This window comes from Lygodium microphyllum, chromosome 3 (genome assembly GCF_053477565.2).
Source record: "Lygodium microphyllum isolate KBCC chromosome 3, Lygodium_microphyllum_v1.1.10, whole genome shotgun sequence".
Taxonomy (NCBI): Eukaryota; Viridiplantae; Streptophyta; class Polypodiopsida; order Schizaeales; family Lygodiaceae; genus Lygodium; species Lygodium microphyllum.
Genome location: NC_141137.1, coordinates 76496603 through 76521695, shown reverse-complemented (window position 1 = coordinate 76521695; position 25093 = coordinate 76496603). Strand labels below are relative to the sequence as shown.

Below are 25093 nucleotides of genomic sequence, written 5' to 3'. Positions count from 1 at the left end.
TGTTGGTGCTGTGCCGTGATGCAATACCATGCCATGGTGACTTCCATACAGGGTTGGCATGTTGAGGTAGGTTCCTAGCCTAAAGGAGGAGATGTGATGTGCTGTGTTGTGTCGAGTTGAGATGGTCCGCAACGCGATGGGTGAGACAAGGACCCAAGGGGATCCATAACACACCTCATATGGGTGAGGCAAATCAAGACTTGTCATCGCGCGCACAGCGTGCTGGCATAAATGAGGTAGAGTTTTGGAAGGCTTCAAGATAGTGTTATAGTGTTGCCTTAGGTAATGATTATGGTATAGGTGAGTTGTGTTGCCCCCTATTGGTCCGGGATTCACTCGACTAAACTAAAACACAAGTAGGCTGACAATTGGCCGGGACTCGAGCTCGCAGAAGAGCAGCAATTCGTGTGCAGGCCGCCGCCGCAGCAGCAGCAGCAGCAGCAGCAGCAGCGACGAGTTGCAGCCATTGCTGGCATCAGAGAACATGTTGCTTGTGAGCTCGCGTTCGTCTGCAACAGATGCCTGCAGTCGAAAATCTCATTGGCCTCCTCTTGGAATGCAGACAGAAGAAGGACCTGCACCGCGCGCAGCGCCTCCTGTCCTACATGCGCCTTCACCGCCTCGAGTCGCACCGCATCCTCGGCAACTATCTTGTCCCCACGCTGGTCGATTGTGGCTGCTTGCCTGCCGCGCATCAGGTCTTCGACCGGCTGTGCCACCGCAATCCCCACTCCTGGACCTCCCTCATTGCTGCCTATGTCGGCCGTGGGGACCTGTATCAGGCCTTCCACCTCTACCACAAAATTCAGGATGATTGTGCCCTTCCCAGCAAGCATACCTTCTTGTCCCTCCTCAAAGCTTGTGTCCGCCTGAAAGATGCAGAAAGAGATCAAGGATTGCACACAGATATTGTCATGAATGGACTTGAAAGAGATCTGTTCATTGGCAATAGCCTGGTGGATGTGTATGGCAAACGTGGTGCGCTTGTCGAAGCTCGCCAAGTGTTTGATCAGCTTCCAAATCGAGATGCAGTCTCATGGAATGCATTGATTGCTGGATATGCTGACAATGGGCTCAGCAAGGAAGCACTGACTTGCTTTGAACAAATGCAGCTGGAGGGTTGGGCTCCAGATCACATAGCACTCAATTGCAGCCTTAAAGCTTGTGGCAGCATTGGTGACATGGACAGGGGTCGACAACTGTGTGCAGAGGCAACACAAAAGGGGTTAGAAAGAAATCTTTTTGTGGGGAGCACACTTGTAGACGTGTATGGCAAGCATGGGTTTCTTGTGGAAGCATATCAAGTGTTTGACAAGCTCCAATTCCGAGACACAGTTGCATGGAATGCACTGATTGCTGGATATGCTGAGCATGGACATAGTGAGGAAGCACTAACCTGCTTTGAAGACATGCAGCAGGATGGTGTACCACCAGATGATGTCACACTTTCTTACAGCATGAAAGCATGTGGTAGCATTGGAGATAAACAAGAAGGCCATCGACTATGTACAGAGATAGCCAAAAGGGGTTTGGAAAGTGATCTCTGTGTTGCAAGTACTATGGTGGACATGTATGCCGAATGTGACTTGCTTGCAGAAGCACATGAGTTATTTTCCAAGCTTCCCGTTCGAGATGCAGTATTGTGGAATGCAATGACTGCAGCATACGCTGAACATGGTCTTGGCGAGGAAGCACTGGGCTGTTTTGAACAGATGCAACTAGATTGTGTATCTCCAGCTGATTATACATTCCTTTACTTTCTGAAAGCCTGTACCCTGTCAGGGGATTTAGGTACAGGCCAAAGAATACATGCAACAGTCACAAAAAGGGGACTGGAAAAAGATCTTTACATTGGCAGCTCATTGGTTGATATGTATGGCAAATGTGGATTCCTTGCTGAAGCAGAGAAAGCCTTTAACCAACTGGAAGTTCAGGGTGCATTCTCGTGGAATGCTCTGATTTCAGGATGTGCCGAGCATGGCCTTGGCGAAGAAGGACTGAAATTTTTTGGGAAGATGCTGCAGACTGGTGGGCCTCCAAGTGAGGTTACATTCATATGCAGTTTGAAAGCTTGTTCCAGCATAGCAAATCTAGAAAAAGCCCAGCAGCTGTGTTCTGAGATAGTCAAACGGGGTCTGGAAAAGGATGTGTTTATCTGCAGCACAATGGTGGATACATATAGCAAATGTGGATCACTTGCAGAAGCACATCAATTAGTAAGAAAAATTTGCAATAAGGCTGCAGCCTCATGGAATGCATTGATTGCAGGTTATGCTGAATATGGCCTTGGGGAAGAAGCACTAACATGTTTTGAACAAATGCAGTTAGAGGGATTGTCTCCTGTTGCTGTTACATATGCATGTACCTTGAAAGCTTGTGGCATTTTAGGGGCTCTAGAAATGGGCCATGAAATACACACAGGGTTAACACAAAGAGGCTTGGATAGAGACCGCTTTGTAGGGAATACATTATTAGACATGTATGCCAAGTGTGGATTGCTTGCAGAAGGGAGGGATATATTTGACAAGCTATCTGCTCGAGACACAGTCACATGGAATGCATTGATTGGAGGGTATGCTGACCATGGGCTTGGCGACGAATCACTGAACTGCTTTGAACAGATGCAGCTAGAAAATGTTTTTCCAGTTGCGGTTACATATGCTTGTGGCTTGAAAGCATGTGGACTTTTAGGGGCTTTAGAAATGGGCCATGAAATACATATTGAATCAGCTAAGAGAGGTTTTGAGAGGGATCTTCATGTGGGCAACACATTAGTAGACATGTATAGTAAGTGTGGGTCACTTGTTGAAAGTAGAGACATATTTGATCAGCTACCCTTGCAAGATGTTGTGTCTTGGAACTCACTGATAAAAGGTTACGGTGAAAACCATGAGGGTCACAAGGCCGTACAATGTTTTGAGGACATGCAAGAGCAAGGTGTGAGGCCTGACACCATTACGTTTATGTGCCTTCTTGCTGCATGCAGTCATGCAAGCTTTGTCCTCAAAGGTCAGCATTTTTTCACAGTAATGAAAGAACAGTATCGCATTGAACCAACGATGGATCACTATGCTTGTATGGTTGATATTCATGCACGATCAGGGCAAATTGGAGAGGCAGAGAAGATTGCTGTTGAAGCAATGCAGCATCTTCCTTCTGAAGGAATCTTGACAACATTGCTTAGCGCCTGTAAAATTCATGGGGAAGTGGAAGTGGCATTGAGGTGCTTTGAGCAGCTTGTGCAAAGACATCAAGAAGAAGCTGCTGCATACTCACAGATGGCAGATGTTTATGTAAGTGCCGGCATGTGGAGTGAAGCGAAGAGGATTGAAGAGAGACGAAAGCATGCGAGAGCACAGAAAAAACCGGCAACTGTAACAATTGAAGTGAGCAAGAAGTTGCATAAGTTTCTTGTGGGTGCCAACAAATCCAAGGATGTATCAGCCATGCTAGAAACCTTAACATATTGCATCAGGTGTGAAGGTCAGGTACCAAATTTAGATGTTGTCTTAACACAAACACAGGATGAAGAGGATGTATTATTCTCTGATTTGAGTTTGAAGGTGACATTTTAAATTGAAATGGCACCACTAAATTCCCCACCGATTAATCTACTCTTTTTTTTTTTCGTAAAAGGTAATTATATTAATTACGAAAAAAAATACAAGATTACTGGATTACAATATACATGATGACACAAAGCCATCATGTGAAGAGGTTTTCTCTTTCTCTCTCTCTCTCTTTTTTCTGATTACAAGATACACGAGGGCCCTAGGCCAACGTGTGGGGAAGCCCCGTAGTAATGCACTGAAAAAGTTACACCAATCATGGCAACGACCCAGAGGCAATTGCCATATGCCACGGATGCAAATCCTCACGAGGGAGCAAGTCGGAGTGTTGGATGATATCCAGTTGCCAATGCAAGAGCCCTTTAAGCCTGGCAATATGTCGGGGTACATTAGAGGCCGAATCAAAGAGAAAAGCGTTGCGCGTGGTCCAAATGTGCCAGCATCCCCAATATCTGAAAAAGTGAAATAAGATCTTCTCATGCAACTGTGGCGGTGCGGAATACATCGGGCGCACAAAAACCCAATCGAAAGGAGTTAGCGAGGATCCCACCACCGCGCGCCAAATGTGCGACAAGAGTGACCAGATATTCTTGGCGAGCGGACAAGAGAGAAAACGATGTCGGGCCGATTCCGCCGGTGTGGTACAGAAGAAACAATTGCCATTCGAGATGCGACGCTTGGCAAGGGCCGAGGCCAGAGGAAGACCACCAATCATTACCCGCCAAAGAAAAACCTTGCATTTGAAAGGTGTCTTATTTTGCCAGCCCTCCATCAGCGTTTTGTGCCACCATGACAGCGATTTCTGCAGTCCCCAAACAGTGTTAGCTTTCTCTCCCAGCCATTGGTGATCTTGAACAAGAAGATGATACACCTGATTAGTGGAGGCCTTTTCCAGACTCAGGCGGCCTGCAAGATCCCAGTCCTGCCAAGGGCGATCCACCGTCAAGGCAGGAAAGAGTTGCCGACCCTGAAGCTTCGACGAAAGCTGCTCCCACAAATCACGGTATCCACGCGGGATCTTAAAGAGTCGGCGAGCAGTCCGAAATGAGACGAGGACATTGCGAGTAGCAAGGGTAGCATCCGCAACCAACATCACACCTAAACGGGCCATGCGATTAAATCTTGGTCTGAGTTGATGTTTATCTTCCCATGAAAGGAGTCTCGACACTGCCAACAATTCCAGCTGAAAGGAGTTAGTCTGCAAGCGGTCCCCCACTGGGTGCCAGCGGGCCTTTTGGAGCACCACTTTCCAAGAGGCGACCAAGTGCAGTAACAAAGAGGAAGAGGGACTGGAAACACGAGAGTCAGCATTAAGGACATGCCACCAGGAGGCCCGAAGCCGTGTGTTGCCATGGCGGAGCCCGCTGTCCTCAAGAAAATAACAGGCTATGATGGACCAAGGGTGGTGATCCACACATATGGCACGAAAAAGGGACCAACGGAGAGCTAACATATGAGTGTGTGCATCCAAAATCGCTCCGCCACCCATGCGCTTAGGGGTACATGCGTGTGACCAAGAAATCCAGGAAATGCCGGCCTGCAGTGAGTCCTTCTTCCATAGCATGAAACGGATGGGCTGAGTGAGGGCCTTCAAAGTAGTAGGAGTCCATGGCAACAATGGCAGGAAATACGTTAGCATTGGAAGCATGATTGTCTGGGCCACTTTGAGGCGGACATGGAATGGCCACGCTTGCGACTTCCAATACATAAACTTTGCTGCCAATTTTTGTGAAATCCACTCCAGCAGGGCTTTTGGCCGTACATCCACCCCCAATGGGTATCCAAGATGCCTAACAATGGAGCCACGGGAAACCACCCGGCCTTGCCAGCCTAAGGACTGCAAATCAGGCTCCGTACAACTGAGAAGGGCTGACTTAAGGGCATTGATGCGAAGCCCAGAGACCTGACCAAAGAGTGTCCAAACATCTAATGCCCTTCGAATGTTGTCCCTGTCCGCCTGCAAAATCATAAAGGTGTCATCCGCCAAAGATTGGCTAACGAAGTGCTGACCCAACGGAAGAGACAGACCGGCCAGCTGGGCAGAGGCTGCCATGGAGGATAACATTGAAAGGACCGGGTGAGTCGCCAGGGCAAAGAAGAGAGGGCTCAAAGGACAACCCTGTCGGACCGAGCGTGCAAGGACAAATGGCTCTGTAACTCCACCATTAAGCATAACTCTGGAGGAAGCCTCAGCACTAATGGTGTAGATCAATCGGGACATTCGGGTACCAAAGCCCATAGCCGACATGAGGTCTGCAATGAAAGACCAGTCCACATAATCAAATGCCTTTTCCAAGTCCAATTGGATCAATACCACTTCCTGACCGGAGTGCCGCGCATAGTCAATGGCCATTTGCACATTTAAGATATTATGCAGAATGTTGCGGCCCTTAATGAAACCATATTGGAGAGGATGCACAATAGCTGGAAGGTGCTTGTGGAGCCGATTCGCCAGCACTTTGGAGTAGATTTTATACATGGAGCCCATCAAAGAGATTGGTCGCCAGTGTTGCAACTTTGACGGCGAAGGGACCTTTGGAATTAGTTTGATAAGGCCTTCTTTCCATGAGGAGGGCATGACCCCCGTTTCCCACACCTGCTGAAACATGGCCACCAATGGCTTTGCCAACTGCGTGGCCGAGGTCTGAAAGAATTCATTAGTGAGACCATCCCAGCCAGGGCTTTTATCATTTGGCAGGTGCAACAAAACATCCATAACCTCGTCCTCGCAAATATCCGTCTCCAAAGCGGCTTGCATATCAACTGGAACCTGCTGGCGGACCAGATGATAGAAGACCGCACGGGCATGCGTAACTTGGCTAGAAGGCGAGGAAGAGGAACCAAGAAGATCCATAAAATAGTTTCTGCACATAGTGACAATGGTCTGCGGATCCGTGACCATGCGACCTTCCGAATCCTGGAGTCTGGTCATATTTTCGCGGGGCGGAGATGCATGCAAGGCGCGAAAGAACTTATGAGACTGGCAGGTGCTATCTTGCATTGTGTCCATCAAGTTGTGCAGCTTGGCCTGTTGATAAGATTTCAGCTGAAACACTTGAATGAGATGGGCCAACCGCCTCTCCAGAGACAGCAGAAAATCATCATCAGGGGAATCCAGGAGCAAGGAACGGACCAAGGCCAGTAAGTCTTCTGCTGCATGTCGACGTCGGCGGCAAAGCGAGGCATGATGGATCCCATACTGGCGAGCAACCCGCTGCACATTAGAGAGCAGCCGTGCAAATGAAGGCCAGCCCTCAGAGGCAAAGTCCAATAAGAACCTCTCAATCAACTGCTGCATATAGCCCTGGAAAACTGAATGCTTCAGATAAGAGGAGTTGAAACGTAAAGGGAGCCTATCCAGGAATTGCAGAAAAGGTGCAATAGAGTGTGCCCGCATCTCAAGCTGGAGGGGGAAATGGTCCGACAACGCATATTGCCGCAAGACCTTCATTTCCAGCATGTCGGGAAGAAAGTCATCGCCCTGCATGATATACATTCTGTCCAGCCGCGACCAGGTAGTTGCATATTGTGCGGAATGAAAAGTAAACCCTGAAAAAGAAGGGTGAAGCCACGACCAAAGATCTTGCTTGAGCACGTGCAAAGCAAAAGAACTCCACACCCGGCTTTCCGGCGTATCCATTACCGAATGCCCTGAAGTGGACTGAGAAGAGTCGACACACATATTGAAATCTCCCATCAAGAACCCCCTTCGGCCGAGTGACATGGAGCCCTGCAAAGTGAACCAAAGATTCCGCCGGGATGCGGGATCATTCGGAGCATAGAGGCCCAACAGCCATAAAATCTCGCCTTCAAATAAGACTTCGATCACCAGAAAGCGGCCCTGCACATCATTTTTAACAAGGACAGGCTGATATTTCTCATGGACAATCATCAGCACGCCCGAATAGTGCGTAGCATGGGTCCCTGCATAAAACAGGCGGAATCCATGACAATCCATCACTTTTCCTGCTTCACCGTGACTTTTGTGCTCAACTGCACACAATACATCCCACTGGTTCTCATGCAAGACGGTCCACATGGCATGTTGCTTATGGCGAGAGCAAATGCCTCGCACATTCCACGTGGCTATCTTCATGTATCCTCAAAGAAGGAAGTCAGGAACGAGGCACCTGCTGCCTCGATTTCACCTTTTCCGCGAGAGCATCCAGGACACCCTCGTCCAGAAAATCAGCCAATACTGCAAAAGAATTCTGGCGACCTGCGTTGGAGGTAGAAGGGCAATCCACTGCCTTGGGAGAGGGGCGGGGATAACGCCGATCCCAGGGTGTAATAACATTTCCTTTGGCATCGAACGCCAGCTTGGCAGGTGGGCCTCTGGGGCCGTCGGTATAGGCTCTCCTTGGAGACTGATTGCGGGGGCCCGACGGGGCCCTAGGACGCGGAGCCTGCTGTAAAGTGGCCATTTCTTTCCGGCGCGTATACGTGCGCACGGAATCCTGGGAAGCAGAAGGCCCAGGATCCGCCAGGCCTGTATCCAACTTTTTGCCTTTTTGAGGACGTGCCTCAATCCAGTCAGTACGACGGGAATCCACACTTCGGACCTGTTGTTTGCCTTTGTCCATGACATGAGGAGACTGAAGGGCTTCCTGGGACGTGGCATTAAGCACCATGTCGTCCTTGGGCAGCACAACCTGCGCATCATCCGAAGACGATTGCTTTTCAGGGCATTCGGCCATGAAATGCCCCAATTTACCACATGAAAAGCAGTGGTCCGCAAAGTTGCCCCATTTTAAGTGAAAATACAAAGGATGCATGCCCGAACAATTGAGGCGAAGCCACGCAGGCCTTTTCCTGGCCGTGTCCCATAGCATGCATAAACGGTTGCGGTTCATCGCCCTGAGGCTTGGGGGAACCAGCACTGTTCCCACAACTGCCATCGCATCCTTCAACATGGGCCAATAGACCGCCAGACAGTTTTCCACCTCTACCCACACCGGGCATTCGCGTTGAAGCAGACGCTGGAAGTCGGCCATGGGGCGCCATGGCACAACATGAACCAGGCGGCGATCAAAGAATAGCGGCAACTTGGACAGGAGCTCAGCGCGATGCGTTTCCGATTTCAGCAGGACCTCATAAAACCCGCGAGGTCCAAGGAAAATCTCCTCAACCGACTCCCCTTGCAATAGATGGTGCAGCCACTGGCGAATATGCGAAAGCATTGGGATCCTGCCAATGAAGAAAAGAATAACTGCACGGTCATAGAACACGGAGAAGGATCGCAAGACTGATTTGGGGTCCACCGTGGCTTCCAGCACATCATCCGTTCCCGCAACAAAAAAAGATTCGGTATTATGCTGGACATAATCGCCAAGCAGAGTATTGGCGAAGTCCAGCAAATGCTCCCAGTCGATTTCCTGCGAATCCACCGGATCAGAGGCCACTTGCGCATAGGAGCGTTCCGGAGGACTCATGGGCTCATCAGGCGTAGGCTTGGAGCGTTTGCCGGCAGGCGGCTGTTCAGAACTCAGCGGCAACTCCTCCGTGCATGGCACCATATCTTCCGGCTCCTCTGCATCGGAATCAGGGCCAAGGGCTGCCACCGTCCGATCAAGAAAATCCAAATCCAGGCCAGCCATACTGCTGTCTTCACACAGAGGACGAACTCTCTCTCTGCTGAACCGTCAGCCACAGACTTGCTGCGAAGCAGGGGCGACAGGAGATCAGGCACGCAGCCGAGGGCGACGGAGCCTGCAGACGGGGCCTGCAGACTAGGACGACGGGGCTCAGGCGGCGGGGCCTGCTGACGAGGGCGGAGGGCCTGCTGACGAGGGCGGGGCCTGCAGACGCAGGCGGCGGACCTGCAGACGATGGCGGACGGGCGCAGAGCCTGCTGACGAGGGCGGAGGGCCTGCTGACGAGGGCGGGGCCTGCAGACGCAGGCGGCGGACCTGCAGACGATGGCGGACGGGCGCAGAGCCTGCGTGCAGAAGCGGGGCAGAAAAAAGCAGGCGCAAGCCAGGTCGCTGCAGAAGACGGGTCACGGCAGGTCGCCATCGCTCCGTTCTCCATGCTCGATCCCCATCGCGACGTCCTCTCTCTCTCTCTCTCTCTCTCTCTCTCTCTCTCTCACACACACACACACACACACACACACACACACATACACAAAAGAATCCGATTAATCTACTCTCTCTCTCTCTCTCTCTCTCTCTCTCTCTCTCAATATATGGTTGTGTTTAGAAACAAACCATTACCATGATGCAGGACCATTACATGGGATTTTTTCTTCTTCAAGGAACCTTTTTCTCCTGAATGGGGTGGTTTTGTTGTTGGGTGATACACTCCCCTTAAGGTGAGAGTAGCTAGGAGGACTATGGTATGAAGCTAACAGAGGGCCACAAGAAGCTAATGGAGGGTCGTAGCATTAGGGAATGAGAAGCTCAGAGCTGAAATAAGACCAGTGAAAAATGGCACACATGCTGGAAAGGATCTACCTGAAGGTGGGTGAAATGAGCCATCAGGCACTCACATGAATTAGAAGAGCTATTTGTTGGCAAAGCTTGCACCAACCAGAGTGAGTAAACACATTCAGGAGTTAGAAGAGCTATTTTTGTCAAAGCTTGCACCAATTAGAGTAATTAAACACATTCAAGATTATACAAGATTGGCAGAGAAAGATGCTGCCTAATACATTGTAAAACAGGAGGGAAGACCTTGGCAATGTCCACACAAACTTATTTACAAGGGGAAACATTAAGAGTGTCTGGATCTGTATTTGGGTCTAGTTCATTTGTCACTACCTATATCTACAAAATAGTATATGATGATGTGAACATGAACAAATAGATTGACCCTTAATTGTAAATAAGCTCAAAGCTTTGTGAAAAGTAAATGCCAAATTGTTACATGTGAAAACATAAACAAGCTGATATCCCTTGCATGTGAGGTTTTTTTTCTATTATGTGTTGATGCACACTCGAAGTGCTCAGTAGAAGCATGAATACTATGTTTTGTCCTAAAGCCACTCTGTTTGTTAGTTAAACTGGAAGCTGCAGCCTGCTGTCTCATACTATACTCTCCCAAAGACTGCTATTGACTGCCAAGTTCAAGCAAGAAACGCATTCTAATGGATGCATTTGATGGCATAACAAGTAGCTAAATCAATGTTAAAGGAAGTATGAAGTTGAACAGGACTTCACAATGCAAAGGATGTGATGCCTATCAAAAAGTGAAACATGTGCAGCGGCCTGCTGATGCTTTGTCTTTGAGCTGTGAGTACACCCAATATTAAGTGTGCAGTGTTGCTGTCACAATAATCCATGAAAGGTGTGGCACGTGTGCACACACGGGCATCAACTGTTGGCATTCCTAATGGATATGCCAAACATGGCCGAGTGAATGCACAAGGTATTGACCCCTTGGGTAGCACATAGCAAGTGCAACACATATCAGCATAAATCATACAAGTCTGCAATGAAATCTCAGGTCTATTGTTAAAATTAGTACTGAATGCTGAAAGGACACTCCAGAAGGTTCTTTTGTTGATGCAGTTTCCTTGTAAATAGGCACGGAATATATGTCGAAATCTCTAAGCTAGCCCTCGAAGTAATGATAAAAACAGGGTCGGATGCTTGGTCTATGCAGTTGGATGAAGAGGCTTGTAACCTGGAACAGATAGCACGGCCAAAAATCAAGCTACAACGGATGGTCAGGTTGGTCTGTTGCGGCTACCTTCTGTAAAACTGTTAATAGGGCCTCCATATCGCTTGCTGCATAGGCATTTTGCCTAATAATACATGGAGGGCTGGCATGATTTCCTTTTGGGCTGTTAGGCCTCTGCTATGAGTGCATCGAGAACAGCTGCTTGGCTCTTACCCATCTTGCTGGGGATTTTTATTGAGTTGCATCGTCCTGTTGTAATGCAAGTGAATTGTTCCATCAAAATCATTCCCTTATGGGTTGAGTTACATTTGCTCGGGACTTGGATATCAAAATTTCCAATGAGTGTGAAGGGGTCGATAGAATGATATTTGATGGTCTCGGAACCCCGTTTCTATATCTCACCTTGGGAAAGCCCTCTCAACCCTAAGATCGGAGGTGTTTCCACATAGATCACATTAACTATGCTATTTCTAGTTATTATATCTCCAATTCTAGAGAGGCACATGAGGATAGGCTATGTCAAAGACACTAGACGTAGAAGGTAGAAGACTGTTCAATCGTTAGGCTCACATTAAATCTATATTTAATGTATTAAATCTATATTTATAGATTTAATACATAAATGTTTGGACTATGATGTGAAATTTGGCTACAAGATAGACAATGAAGCCAAAAAGCCACCTCTATTTCTCATCCCGTTGAATATAAAATACATATGAGGGAGTCAACTCCCTCAAGGTGTCTTGGTTGGAAATCAAATGGATTAATCTATTACACTAGGTTGTCCTAATTAGGTGGACATCATGGTGGATGGATATCTATTAGCTAACACATGGGTGTGAACATTTCGCCAAGCAGATGACACTCCCCACCCTCCCCCCTCACTAGTCCACATTGAACCAAATATAAGAGTTTAAGAATTTTAGTATAAGAGTATTTTGTCTTTCAAATTTCTACTATTTGAATGTTACGGAGTAAATGGCAAGCTTGATGCCTTTTTCTTCTTCATAGCACGGTCTCTTGATTACCTTCAAGAAAACTTTAGTTTCTTATTTTTGCTGGGGGCCCACTCTCCATCATGTCTCCTACATACCACTGGCATTCTTTTGAAAGTATTCCCTTATCCTAGTTACATGTGTTGTGATATGTGTGCTTCTCCTTTTTTTTGTTGCTGAATTGGTATTCTTTCTTATTTTATGATGATAATGTAAGGACCAATCCATTTATATTGGAGCGATTCTTTTTTAATTTGGCTAGAATAATAAATTAACACTTTGTCCCCAACTTCATATTTTTTTTAAACTCTATTATTGCCTTATAGTCAGTTTTGTCTTTCTTCCACTATCAATATATTATTATGAATTGCCATTCCAATTAGTGCTTGTAGTTTTTTAAATTCTAACACAACAAGATATAGGCCTTATACCGACGTTTAAAGCGATGAAAATGCAAACAACAAAATTTGCCCCTGTCGTCGCAAAAAGCGTCGTTATTGGTGACGCCATAGAACAGTCGGTATTGGCGTCGCTATCAGCGTCGCTATTAGCGTTGTTATGCACGTCGCAAACCGTCACTATCAGCGTCAGTATTGGCGTCGCTATCAACGTAAATGCATATTGGCGTTGCTATCAGTGTAGCATTTACGCTAACACATATTGGCATCGCTATCAGTGTAGCATTTACGCTAACGCATATTGGCGTCACTATCAGCGTAGCATTTACGCTGATAGCGACGCCAATACTGACACTGATAGCGACGGTTTGCGACGTGCATAACGATGCCAATAGCAACGCGAGCAGTAAAATTTGTGACGCTAATAGCGATGGTAACAAGGAAAAAAAAAAATTCCTGCACTACTGTGTACAATGTGCTTGCAAACAAAAACAATGTATACTGAAATCATAAAACTGATATATGAAATAAATACATGATCGCATAAAAAGCGATTGGTACAATCATGACAAGATATCACTAATACATAGAAAATGTCTACATAGATCAGGCGACTCAAAAATAAAGATGTGTGAGCTCTAGGGATCCAAGGGCGAGCTACATATCCTCGTCCCCCGAAAGCTCGTCCCGCCGCAAAGGAGCATCGAATGGACTCTGCAGAAAAAGAAACAACACATCAGTCCACCATACAATAATGCATTCAAATATCTCATGGTAACTACGGATAAGAAAGATGAGTGACTTACAAGGCCGCCGCGTCTATACAATCGGTCAACCAATGCCCTAAGACCGTGCCTGTCTGCATATCGAGTCTCAAGGCCAATCGGATCGCGATTTGTAATGGAGTGCTGCAAAGAAAACAAAATGCTAGCTGTTAGAAACATGATTGTCAGTACAAATAATATTTCAAAAAAATAAACAAGCAAAATAAAAGAAAAACTTACAAAGTCCTCCAAATATGTCATGTGGCCACCACTCCCAAGATGATGGACCACTCCGGTCTCGAGTCGTGTCCTCGCCGCCTCGCGCTGCTGACTCCAACGTCCTAGAGAATCTGTAGCCTCCTCCCTCAGTCGGTGCCAGTTGTCTGCATCTAACCACTCGGGCTTTGCAGTCCCACTCTTGATTGCCTTGCGTGTGTCGGATCGTCTATGTGACACGTATGCACGCATGCAATCCATCATCCATCCCGTAGAGAATCTATCTACTGCGGCTGGCACCGAAAACTCCTCTTGCAAGGATGCTACTATGTAGTCCTTGCTCCCCTTTGGTAAGTTCTTCCAATGATCCAAGACATTGTGCCGAAAAACTTGTTGGCACAACTCTCTCATGCGAGCCATCACCCTCCTCCCCTCATCATTCATGATGATGGCTCCTGACATACTATCAACTAGATATCCATAACCCGCAGGAGCCTGCCTAAGATGGGTCCTCTCCCATCTACGTCCACACTCCTGGGCATATCCAGGAGACCCCTGTGCATCCGGTGTACCGACGGGGGTAATATCTCTTGGAGTGGCACCCACAGGGGTGCCACCTGCTGACGACTGCGCAAAAGCTGGAGTAACTGGAGTAGACGTCCCCATAGGTGTGACAAATCCTGGAGGTGATGCAACTCCAACTGAACGACAAGACGGAGACACCGTGTCCGTGTCTCCATAGCATCCATCTGAGCCACGAGAGCGAGGAGTCGCACCTGTATCCCGTGTCGACCGCTGGCTCACTGCCTCTGTATCTCTGTAGCATCCCCCTGATCCTGATGCACTCCCTCCCTCTGGCCCAAGTCGTGAGCGTCGAGATCGTCTGCTCGAAGCCGAAGCATTCGATTGCGCTGAAACAGATCTAGCAGAGCGCCCTGACGAAGACCGAGATAACTCCTGGTCTGCCATCTCTCTGAATTTGGCGATCTGGTCTGGAGACATGCGTGCGAAGATGTCCTGTAACTCCTCATCGCTCATCCCTCGACTCATCCTGAAAATGTTACCTGCACAGATAAAAAATGATGTTAGAATAATCCATTTAAATCATACAAAGCACAGTAATATAAATCATTTAAAGAAAATCTCACTTAAAATGCATATCTTATGTACTCTTATAAGCGATTGGTCAACGAATTGAGTAAGTGGATGCTCCAAGTATGAAGTATCCTATGGTCCCATGTTAATCTCCTGACACAACTCCGCATACACAAGAAGGTCGATAGACATGTCACCACAAAAGAATGAGTCCACCTTGTTCTCAAAGAATTCTTGGACTCCTGTATTTCCATCATTGTTAGCCGATGCTGGCTCCAAGCTTTCGACGGCCTCCACCCCTGCAATATCGACCCCTCTATTTGCATATTATCTTCATCTATGCTCGAAACATCGCTTTGATCATATACTCTCGCACTTCGGGGAGTTGAATGTATAATATACCACCATCGAGGTTGTTGGGGGTTTGGATAGAAGATTACCTGTTCACAAATACGTACAAGAGAGTTCAAACCATTGTGACATAAACCATGTCGTAATACAATTAGCAAGCAAATGAGTCCATGCACCTATTCACAATGGGCCGGCAACACAAAGGTGTCGCGTAAATCTGTCCATTTTTTTTCGGAATCTATTTCGAGAAATCCAGATGGACCTCGTCGAACTGTTGCTCCAGCTCCTCCAAGTACCACTTTGAACCACTGCACATCGAATAGTATCATGGAGAAGCTACGGTAATCCACAGTAACAATACTTTGCAGGTTTCCAAAATACTCCATCTCATCCACAACCGTGTTTGGATCTGTTGCTCGTCGCCGGCTCTCTTGCTCGAACCTTGCCATGATACCACAGTCCATTGTGGAGAGCATTTTGTCAATACGCTCCACGCGAAAATGCCGTCCACGTGACCATGCTGCACTATATATTTTGTACTGTACATTGAAACACTCAAATTAGATGTCACATATACAATTTAGATACGACAGATTCTAAACCCCTCATCACCTTTGGACTACATCCCCTCGAGAATTCCCACTCCTCCATTGAGACCTCTGTTCCTTTGCGAGACGCTGCGGTCAAAGCTCCATGCAACCATCGCATTGACATAAACCGCGGCATCTCCTCCATGCCTTCGGGATATCGAATTGGTCGATGACGTTTACTACGTCGGAATTCAGCTCGCGCTTCCTCTCTATCTTGCCTAGCGATCTGGTACTTGGCGAGCCACGTCTCCATAGAGGCATGGTGCAACATACAAAAGCGATTCACATTCTCTTCCATTGAGGCATCCATTCTTTTTTCTATCCCATTTCCAACCACCACATCTCCAATCAGTCTATCATCGTCCTTCAGCGACCATAGCATTTCATTGTCTGGTTCCACCGTTGGTAGCCATTGTGAAATATGCACTAGCGCCTCAGACACCAACCAACCTTCGTCCATGCTACCTTCTGGCCAAGCTCGTTGTTGCACAAAGCCTTTCAAGGTTTTCATGAAGCACTCCAAGAAGAACATCCATTGCGTATGGACAGGTCCAGCAATCTCCACTTCATCCACAAGATGCACAAGAAGGTGGATTTGTATTGTGAGCATGTTGGTGGGCAGGTATTTCTCAAAGAGACAAACTGTCTCCACTGCTCCCCGCCTCGCGGATTCAATAGAGGGCATCTTAATCTCCTTCTATGAGATCCACTACACCAAAGTCGACAACTTGTAAATGGTCCCGCGTATTTCTGGAGTAAGACATCCTGCGATCGTGATCGGTAGTACAAATTGCCACAAATGAGAAAGCATTATGAATAATGGCTACATTCCAAATAGCAAAATGCCCACGCTAATTACAATCCATTCGTAATACAAACCTGACATATCTTATGCCAGTCATGGGATTTTAGCCCTGATAATCGGTCGTCTTTAGAAAATGCGGACCTGAGAGAACGCATCATACCCGTCGGAGTGCAGATAGACTTGATTACTTGCTTCACAATGTGCTCTTCTTTAGTGGACAAAACCCAAGGAGCGCGAGAAAGCTGCACGCAACCATTAGCACTCGATTGCGGCCAAAGCGCCTCCATCTTATCTACCTCCTTCAAATCCATTCGTGCCCCTATAGTGTCTCTCTTTCTTGTGATGTGGTTCCATAATAAGCTGCCCACATTTTTGAAAATATGCATGGGATTCAACGAGTGGTTGACCTGTAAGTGGGTCCAATATTGCAACTCGTAGAAAATTGAGAACCGCCGCATTCCATTTGGATGTGATTCTGCGTGAACCATTTTCAACTTGTACCAGCTTGCGGCATTCATACGTGTTGGAGGTCGTCCAAGGAAACCTTCCTTGAGTTTATGATCCTCTAGCAAGAAAGCAGCGTGTCCTTGATATACCATATTCTTCATGGTTCATGACCTTCGAGAGTCTAACTGTGGCCCGCACAATGGACATGCATGATAACCTAAGGTAACCAGACCTGTTCCAACACCACGACCTAGTGAATACTTGATTGAATGAGATAAAATTATAGATATTACCAGCGAGAACGGAGGCCTGCTCACCTGAGCACTCTCCCAATCCCGGAAAGTCATGCATCGTCCACATGAGAATGGCTCAAATATTGGCTGACCGCCGACCATTGCGCTTGCTCATATCTTGCATAGTGACCCCCTCCTCTCACAAAATCTTAAGCTCATCGACTAATTGACGAAGATACACGTCCATAGTTTTTACTTTGTAGCGGCCTGGGACGAGTAAGCTAAGGATGAGATGTCCTTTCTTCGTAGAAAGCCATGGAGGGATATTGTAGTTAACAAGGACTATAGGCCACACACTGTAAGAAGTTGAGCGCAGACCGAATGGGTTCACGCCATCCATTGCGAGACCGAGCCGAAGATCCCTTGGCTCTCGGGCAAAGCCTGGGAAGGTAGAGTCAATGTGGCTCCATGTGCGCGAATCCGCTGATATTCGTTGAACTCCATCCGTGGACCTAGTCTGCGCATGCCATGTTGTCAAGCTCGCCATGTCGGACGTACGAAACATGTGGTTTATGCGGGGGATAAGCGGAAAGTATTTGAGAACTTTTTGAGAGATAGTTTGCCCTTGCAAGTCCTGTCGATACCTGTGAGCACCACACTTTGGACATGTCTCCATAGTCTTGTATTCTCCTTGAAACATACATCAATCGTTGATACATGCATGGATGTTATTGTAGTCCATGCCAAGCTTCCGTAAAACATGTCGTGTATCATCACAAGACTCAGGCATGGTATTTGCAGGTGGTAATATATGATATTTCAATAACCTAAAAAAAATCATAAAACACCTTGAAAAATCACAAATGTTTGTAATAATAGTGCCGAAAAAAAAATTCAATGAAGCGTATGTACAAGGTACCTGAACAACTCAGTCACACTCGTATCGCTCCACTCGTATTTTGCTTGCACACTTAAGAGTGCAAGCATTGTCTTCAGCCGAGATACTCGGTACCCATCATATAATGGTATGGATGCTTCCTCTCTAAGCGGATCAAAAGTCTCGACATCCATGGGAATCAATGCATCGATCATTGCCTCCATCTCAGGCTCCAAGATTATAGGTAGGTCTAGAAGTTTGCTTGTCTCCTCTGGCATTGACGGTATAGATTGGCCTTGCGAGTGGTGGATTGGCTCCTGCACTCCATCCATCGCACGCCCATGTACTTTTCTAATTGGCCGCAAAGGGTGCACTCCCCCTTGGGACGAGACATCACCTCCCTGGATAGAAAATTTGCCAGCAAGACCCAATCTTATTATATATGGTATTCAATTAGCTTGCGAGTACAATGCATGATTGATATTAACTTCAAATTACCGTTTGCTGAAAATCCGCAATCGCCTAATCAATTATCTCAGATTGAAAATCACCAAATCGTCGTACGTGTTCTATATACAATCGGCGTTTTCATCTAATCGCAATCGCCTAATCAATTATCTCAGATTGAAAATCGCCAAATCTTCGTACGTGTTCTATATACAATCGGCGTTTTCATCTAATTGCCAACTTGCATTGAGAGCAAGGACATGGGACACACTGATTAAGATACGCTTCGCGATCTTGAACAATAGGACCTTCTTCATTTTCCATCTTGTCTACGTTACAACAAACAATTTAATGACTTGTAATACAATTTGGGAAAACCCTTCACTCATTGTTTATTGGAGGTCACTTATGCTTCTCGAGATGTCTATTTGATGTGAGATCACTTGGGATGCTATGCCAATGTCTTGGCATGCTATTGGACTAATTTGAGCACTCATTTACTCAATTTTATAGAGGTTTTCACTTCTATAATAGCAAGAGTTAGTATTTACATGAAGGTATACTGAAAAACTAGTAGAAAAGAGGAAACATAGAGAGAGAAAGAGAGAGGGAGAGAGTGATGATCACTTATGCATTGTCACCCAAAATTATCTCTGCAATAAAACAACAACAAAGGTTAGAACTAACATCATGTTGTATTGAGAAGATATTAGCAAGAGAGAGAGAGAGAGAGAGAGAGAGAGAGAGAGAGAGAGAGAGAGAGAGAGATTAACACCTTTGTCTCTTGCTCCAAATAAACTCTACAAGAAAACAACAATTAGAACCAACATCAAATTCTATTGAAAACACAACATAAAAGAGAAACAACACATAGAGAGAGGGGGGAAAGAAAGGGGAGAGAGAGAGAGAGAGAGAGAGAGAGAGAGAGAGAGAGAGAGAGAGGAGCACCTCTGCATCCTGCCCAAAACAACCTCTGTAATAAAACAACAATAACAGTAAGAAATGACATCAAAACCTATTGAAAAAATAACAAACAAGAGAAAATACAAAGAGAGATGGGCACTTGTGTTTTGCCCAAAATGTGGAGCTACATAAAGAAGAAAGTGCAGAGGTAAGCAAAACGCTCAAAACCCTATTTAATCTCACTAAGGAGCTTCAATGGAGACGAAAATTCACCAGTATGAAGAAGAGAAGGAAAGTGGTATGTTGCTCAACTTTTGGGTCAAATTGATTTTGTAAGAGGAAAAAAAACCGAAATTGAAAATTCTCCAAAAAGGAGGGAAATACGAGATGAGAGAAACTCAAAATTTGTGTACTATTCATTCTCCATTTTTAAAAATCCCACATTGTCCATTTTTTTAATAAAAGACCCAATATTTGGAGAGAGAAGATTCACCCTCCAGATGTCAACATCTAGCCTTCCTATTGGACAATCCAAAAGGCCCACATCTTAAACTATATTATTTTTAAGGGCCCATTTGTGAGTTTATTTTTTTTCTAATGCCATAAAGGGTTCACATATACAGCCATCATCAATGGCTCTATTTGTAACTATTATAATCAAAGTTTAGCATATTTAGAGGGTGAACCAAAGGCTCCATTCCACTTTCTTCATTGAAACCTATAGGGATATTTATCAAGATACTTGAGTAGTGATGACAAAAGACCTTAATTTCCCAAGCAAGCACCTCATCTTCTTGCTCAATCACCTTATACCCTTTGCTCTACCAAACAAGCCTTCTCTAAGAATATCTTTGTTCCAAGTATGGGTGCTCCAAATAGAGAATTAGCCACTCCATCAACCAGTTTGACATCTCTTTCACGTTTCAAATCAACACATCATAAATCTACAATGGCATTTTTCTCATTAATATACTTATAGATAATAAGGCTTAGTCTTATTAAGATTAACATTATTCTTAAATTTCACCCCATGTAAATCTACTAATAATGCAATGGACTTATTTTTACAGATTTGAACTATTTTATAGGAACCATTCCAGTTAGGCTCTAATTTTTTAGGAAAAATCTCTATATGGGTATATAGTATAGGACTAGTTATCCTTTTTCAAATATATACTTCCATGATTTTACGTCATGAAGTTGTTTCATATGATGCTTGGTTACCTCTTAATATAATAAGCTTTGAAGTTTAAACTTGTCAAGATGTGCTAATGTCATAAAGAGTTCAAAAAGTGCATCTTCATTCCCCAAAAAATGGTTGATCATGAATCTTATTGTAGGTTACTCAATCTCAAAGGGTAATACACACTCCTCTCTGTAGACTAATTTGAATAGGGTGTGGCCAATAGCTTATTTAAAAGTTGTGTTGTATGCCCATTAGGCACGTATAATTTCCCATCCCAATCTCATTTCTTTTCTGAAACAATCTTTGATATGATTCCCACAAGCTACTTATTGGTATGGTCAACTTGTCCATTCACCTCTAGAACGTAAGGTGTCATTTTATATGCTTAATCTTCCATGTCTCAATCAAGCTTTTAATCACCTTATTTATGAAATGAGCTCCACAATTTGACATCAACTCTTTTGATGGACCAAACCAACAACTTATTTATTCAAGAAAGAAGCTAGCAATCAAACTTTTAATCTCATAATCAATTCCTCTCAAAGTGATTAACCACTTTGTTAGGCAATCAAGTAACTGCAACTTACTTAATAATAACCTAAGCCTTTCAATCTTTGTATTAAATATTACCTTCTTTTATAGAATATAGTACCTAAATTTCTTTGTGGCACAAAGATCATCATGAGGCATAATTTTTCCATATATATATAATTAGTTTTGGACACGCCCAATTTGCAATGATTGGAAAATGCAATATGGTGGTACAATTTCTCATCCCATATTTGAGCTAAGCAATAGCTAATACTACACATCATGGCTACTAAAAATACATAGAATATCTCACCTTTTTTAGGTGCTTCCAGGACTCTTTCAGGATAGGTGCTTTAGCCAATTCTCGCTTCACATACTTGAAGAATATTTTACACACATCACTCTAAATAAATGAACAATTGAAGGATAATAAATTTGTCGATGGCAACATCATTTTAGCTAGTGTATTAATAAATCATAGGTAAGAACTGACTAATGATAAGAAACTATGCACTTTCTTGGGGTTTGATGGTGGACTCATAACAACAATGGCTTTAATAGTTTCTAGTGCTTTAGCCAATTATTTCTTCACATCCATGAAGAATATTTTACATGTATCACTCCAAAAAAACAAACAATTGTGAAGGGTAATAAACTTGTCAATAGCAACATCAAATTAGTTAGTGTATTAATGAATATAGGTAATAACCGATAGATGATAAGAAACTGTGCACTTCCTTGGGGTTTCACGAAGGATTCGACGTAGCAACAATGGCTTTAATCTTTTCTGGATTAGTCGCAATTCGAACTCAATCTATTACAAGCTCCAATAGTAATTCATAGGGCACATTTCTGTAATGGGCCATAGGAACCCTCCCCTAAGAATTTTAAAAGGAAAATTTTTATTATCCCTAGTTCAATTTTTCTTACTCCCCCCTCTTTCCCCGCCAACAGTAGTTAGGGGAGGGGGAGAGAGAGTGGGAGTGGTGGATTGGGAGGGGAGGCATGCAACCTCCAGGTGGAGGGATAGCCATGCCACCTATCTCCTCCCCTCCCCTGGGGAGGGCTTCTCCCCTCCCCTGGAGGATACAGAGAGGCTATGCCCTTTGAGACGACGCCAATCTTTCTCCCCAGCTGCCACACAGGGCCCTTGGGCCTCTACTAAAAGCCATTTCCCCCCTCCCGTCTCAGTAGTGACTGCGCCAAACTCCCTGGGCCCCCGTCCGTAGCCACCCCCATCGCCTAGACAATAGGCGCTCGCCACCTCCCTGGGTCCTTCCGAATGAGGTCTCTCCCCCCTTGTGATTGATTGCAATAGGCCGCTCTGCCACCCAGCTTCCCCGTGACACTTTCCCCCCAGTCTGCGGAAACAACCCTAGGGCCAGCCCTGGGGCCAACGACGATAGCCAACCCACCCCCCCATGTCAACTAGCGGCCAATGGAGGCTACGGCCCTCCTTACGTCACCCCCCTTTTTGACTGAAGTCACGGGTCCCTCCTTGGGCCCTCCAAAATAAACGGCATCCTTGTTTGGGCCGTGAAGAGAAAAAGTAGAGGAAGAGGATAAGAAGAAGAGGGTGGGAGAAGAGAAAGAAGGTGAGAGAGAGAGAGAGAGAAGAGGAGGGAGAGGGAGAAGAGAAGGAGAAGGAGTGAAGAGAGAGTAGAAGGAGGAGAGGATAAGAAGTAGAAGAAGGAGAGGAGAAGAAGTAGAAGGAGGAGAGGATAAGAAGTAGAAGAAGGAGAGGATAAGAGGTAGAAGGAGGAGAGGATAAGAAGTAGAAGGAGGAGAGGATAAGAAGTAGAAGAAGGAGAGGATAAGAGGTAGAAGGAGGAGAGAAGTAGAAGGAGGAGAGGATAAGAAGTAGATGGAGGGAAGAAAAAGAAGGAGGGAGAGAAGAGGAAAGAAGAAGTGGGTAGAGAAGAAGAAGGAGGTAGAAGAGCAAGAAGGAGGGAGAGAGAGAAGAGAAGGAGAAGGAGTGAAGGAGATGGAGGGAGGAAAAGAAGGTAGAGGAAGAGGGAAGTAGAGGGAGAGTAGTAGAAGAAGAGAAGGAGTAGGAGAGAGGTAGAGAAAGAGAAAAAAAGGGGAGAGAAGGAGGAGAGGAGAAGAAGAAGCGAAAGGAGAGAGGTAGAGGAAGAGAGGTGAGAAGTGGTAGAGGAAGGAAAAGAGGAAGGAGCAGAAGGAGAAAGAATTGAGAGAAGGACAAGAAGAGAGGTAGAGGAAGAAGGGAGAAAAAGGGGGTAACTACTACGAGTCACCCAAACCACTCTCCTGGCAATGAACCACATCCGGTGGTCTTCCCAATCGATTGTGTCTAACCGAAATCGTTAAGCTTTGGACTGTCCAATCCCCACGCGGCGAATGGCTCCCAAGAAGAAAGTCGCAGGAAGCATAGGCACCCAAGCCACCGGTAATGTTGGAGGGACGAGCGGAACAACCAACACAGCGCACATGAATCAAGCCCAGGTTCTAAGTGTTAAAAATTTAATTTAGGGCTTATTTCTCGTGGAAGGGATAATGTCGTGCATAAGGTTTTGTATTATTCTAAGAACTAAGTTGCATGCGCGAAACTGTAGAGGTTGAATTCCCATAAGATTTTACGCACGTATAATGATAAGGTTATCGCCTTACCTCACATGAAATGATAGCTTCTACACACATAAAATGATAAGGTTATCGCCTTACTTCACATAAAATGATAGCTTTTTAACCAGTTCAGTGCATAAATAGTCATTTAGAATGTTTGTTTAATTAAGCGAGCTGATTTTGCATGTCAAAACATAATGTGTTAGGTAATTAGATAACTAAAGCAAACTGAGGAAAGTGCGGTGGACGTGACTTAGGTCCATCCTAGGGAAGGGTGGTCCTGGTTAGCTGAGAACTTTTCTCAAATGTTGAGATAATAAAGACCTAGTATTATTGGATGTAGAATCTTCAGTTTATTCTATTTTAGGGAAAAAGAATGGGTCTATGCCGTTCGGCAGAAATGTTGAGACTTTGCTGGTAGGAAAGGAATCCAGACCTTAGGTCGATCCCAAGTGGAAACGGCTAGACACTTCCACTCATGGCAGACTCGGGAAGACCTAGATCGCAAACAATGTGTCATTCCCTGTGAGTGCCAGGCAAAGCCTTCTAGACCCTCCTCCCAATGGACTGCTAAGACGTGTCCCGCAAGTGGACAAACGGGCACGCTACAGTTGGTATCAGGGCGAACCAACGAAATCTAATATTTACAAAGGAAATTAATGGAGGAAATTAAATGGATTAAGGGGTCAGCCAGGGGAAGGTGAGGAGAATAGAGCAGGTGTTTGCTGTTGAGAACATTTCCTTACTCACTTATGGATGGTGGGCTACAGAGTCATGAAGCATGGAACAAATTCTTGGTGTTCCAAGTTATGCTTATGACTGCAATGCCTGCTTTAGATTATCGACAGAGGATAGGCATGATGAATATTCTAGACCGCATCTACAATCCTTCACCCCTGTACGTGGAACGGAGATGGACGGGAGAATCAGGAATATACTACATAGTAGCCCACCGACTTGCGTACCTTCAGACCAACTTGAAAAGGATCAAGTGGATGGAGGATCTAAAGATCGTGAAGTTGTTCATCTTTGTCGAAGCTCACGCAAACGCAATCCTGCATGTTGGCGGTCGGCAAGTCAAGCAGGACAAGTATGTGTATGAAGAAGTGATTCGGGTGATCCCTACTGACAGAATCAAAGTGCTGGGGCGTTATGAAGAACGGGTTTCAAAGAAAGGGATACCCCAAGCTTCCTATGACTTATCAATTCTTGAAAATCCATGACCCCTCTTCATATTATTACTCAGTCCCTGTAGCCGATTGTAACACAATCTTATTTTTCCTAAATTGAGGTTAGTCACTTGATTAAAAGATTAGGTCACTTGATTAAATGTGAGGAGTTAAGAGATTAGGTCACTTGATTAAAAGCTGTGCTGGTCATATTAATGTAATATGAGAAATGTTTGATAAGTTTTTAACATAAAGAATCTTATTGCCCAGACGCAACCCCAAGTGCAAGTTCCAAGTCCGACCCCTGCACT

General features: G+C 45.4%; 1 protein-coding gene across 1 annotated transcript; it reads left to right on the top strand.

The window, feature by feature from the left end:
* The first annotated feature begins 253 nt into the window (after positions 1-253).
* On the top strand, positions 254-3645 carry LOC148038525 (pentatricopeptide repeat-containing protein At2g33680-like). The gene has a single exon (XM_087673005.1). The coding sequence runs from the start codon at positions 519-521 to the stop codon at positions 3573-3575; it is 3057 nt and encodes a 1018-aa protein (XP_087529131.1). The 5' UTR covers positions 254-518; the 3' UTR covers positions 3576-3645.
* The last annotated feature ends 21448 nt before the right edge of the window (positions 3646-25093 follow it).

Coding starts and splice junctions, on each gene's coding strand:
- LOC148038525 (XM_087673005.1), top strand. CDS start 519: ATGCCTGCAGTCGAAAATCTCATTGGCCTCCTCTTGGAATGCAGACAG.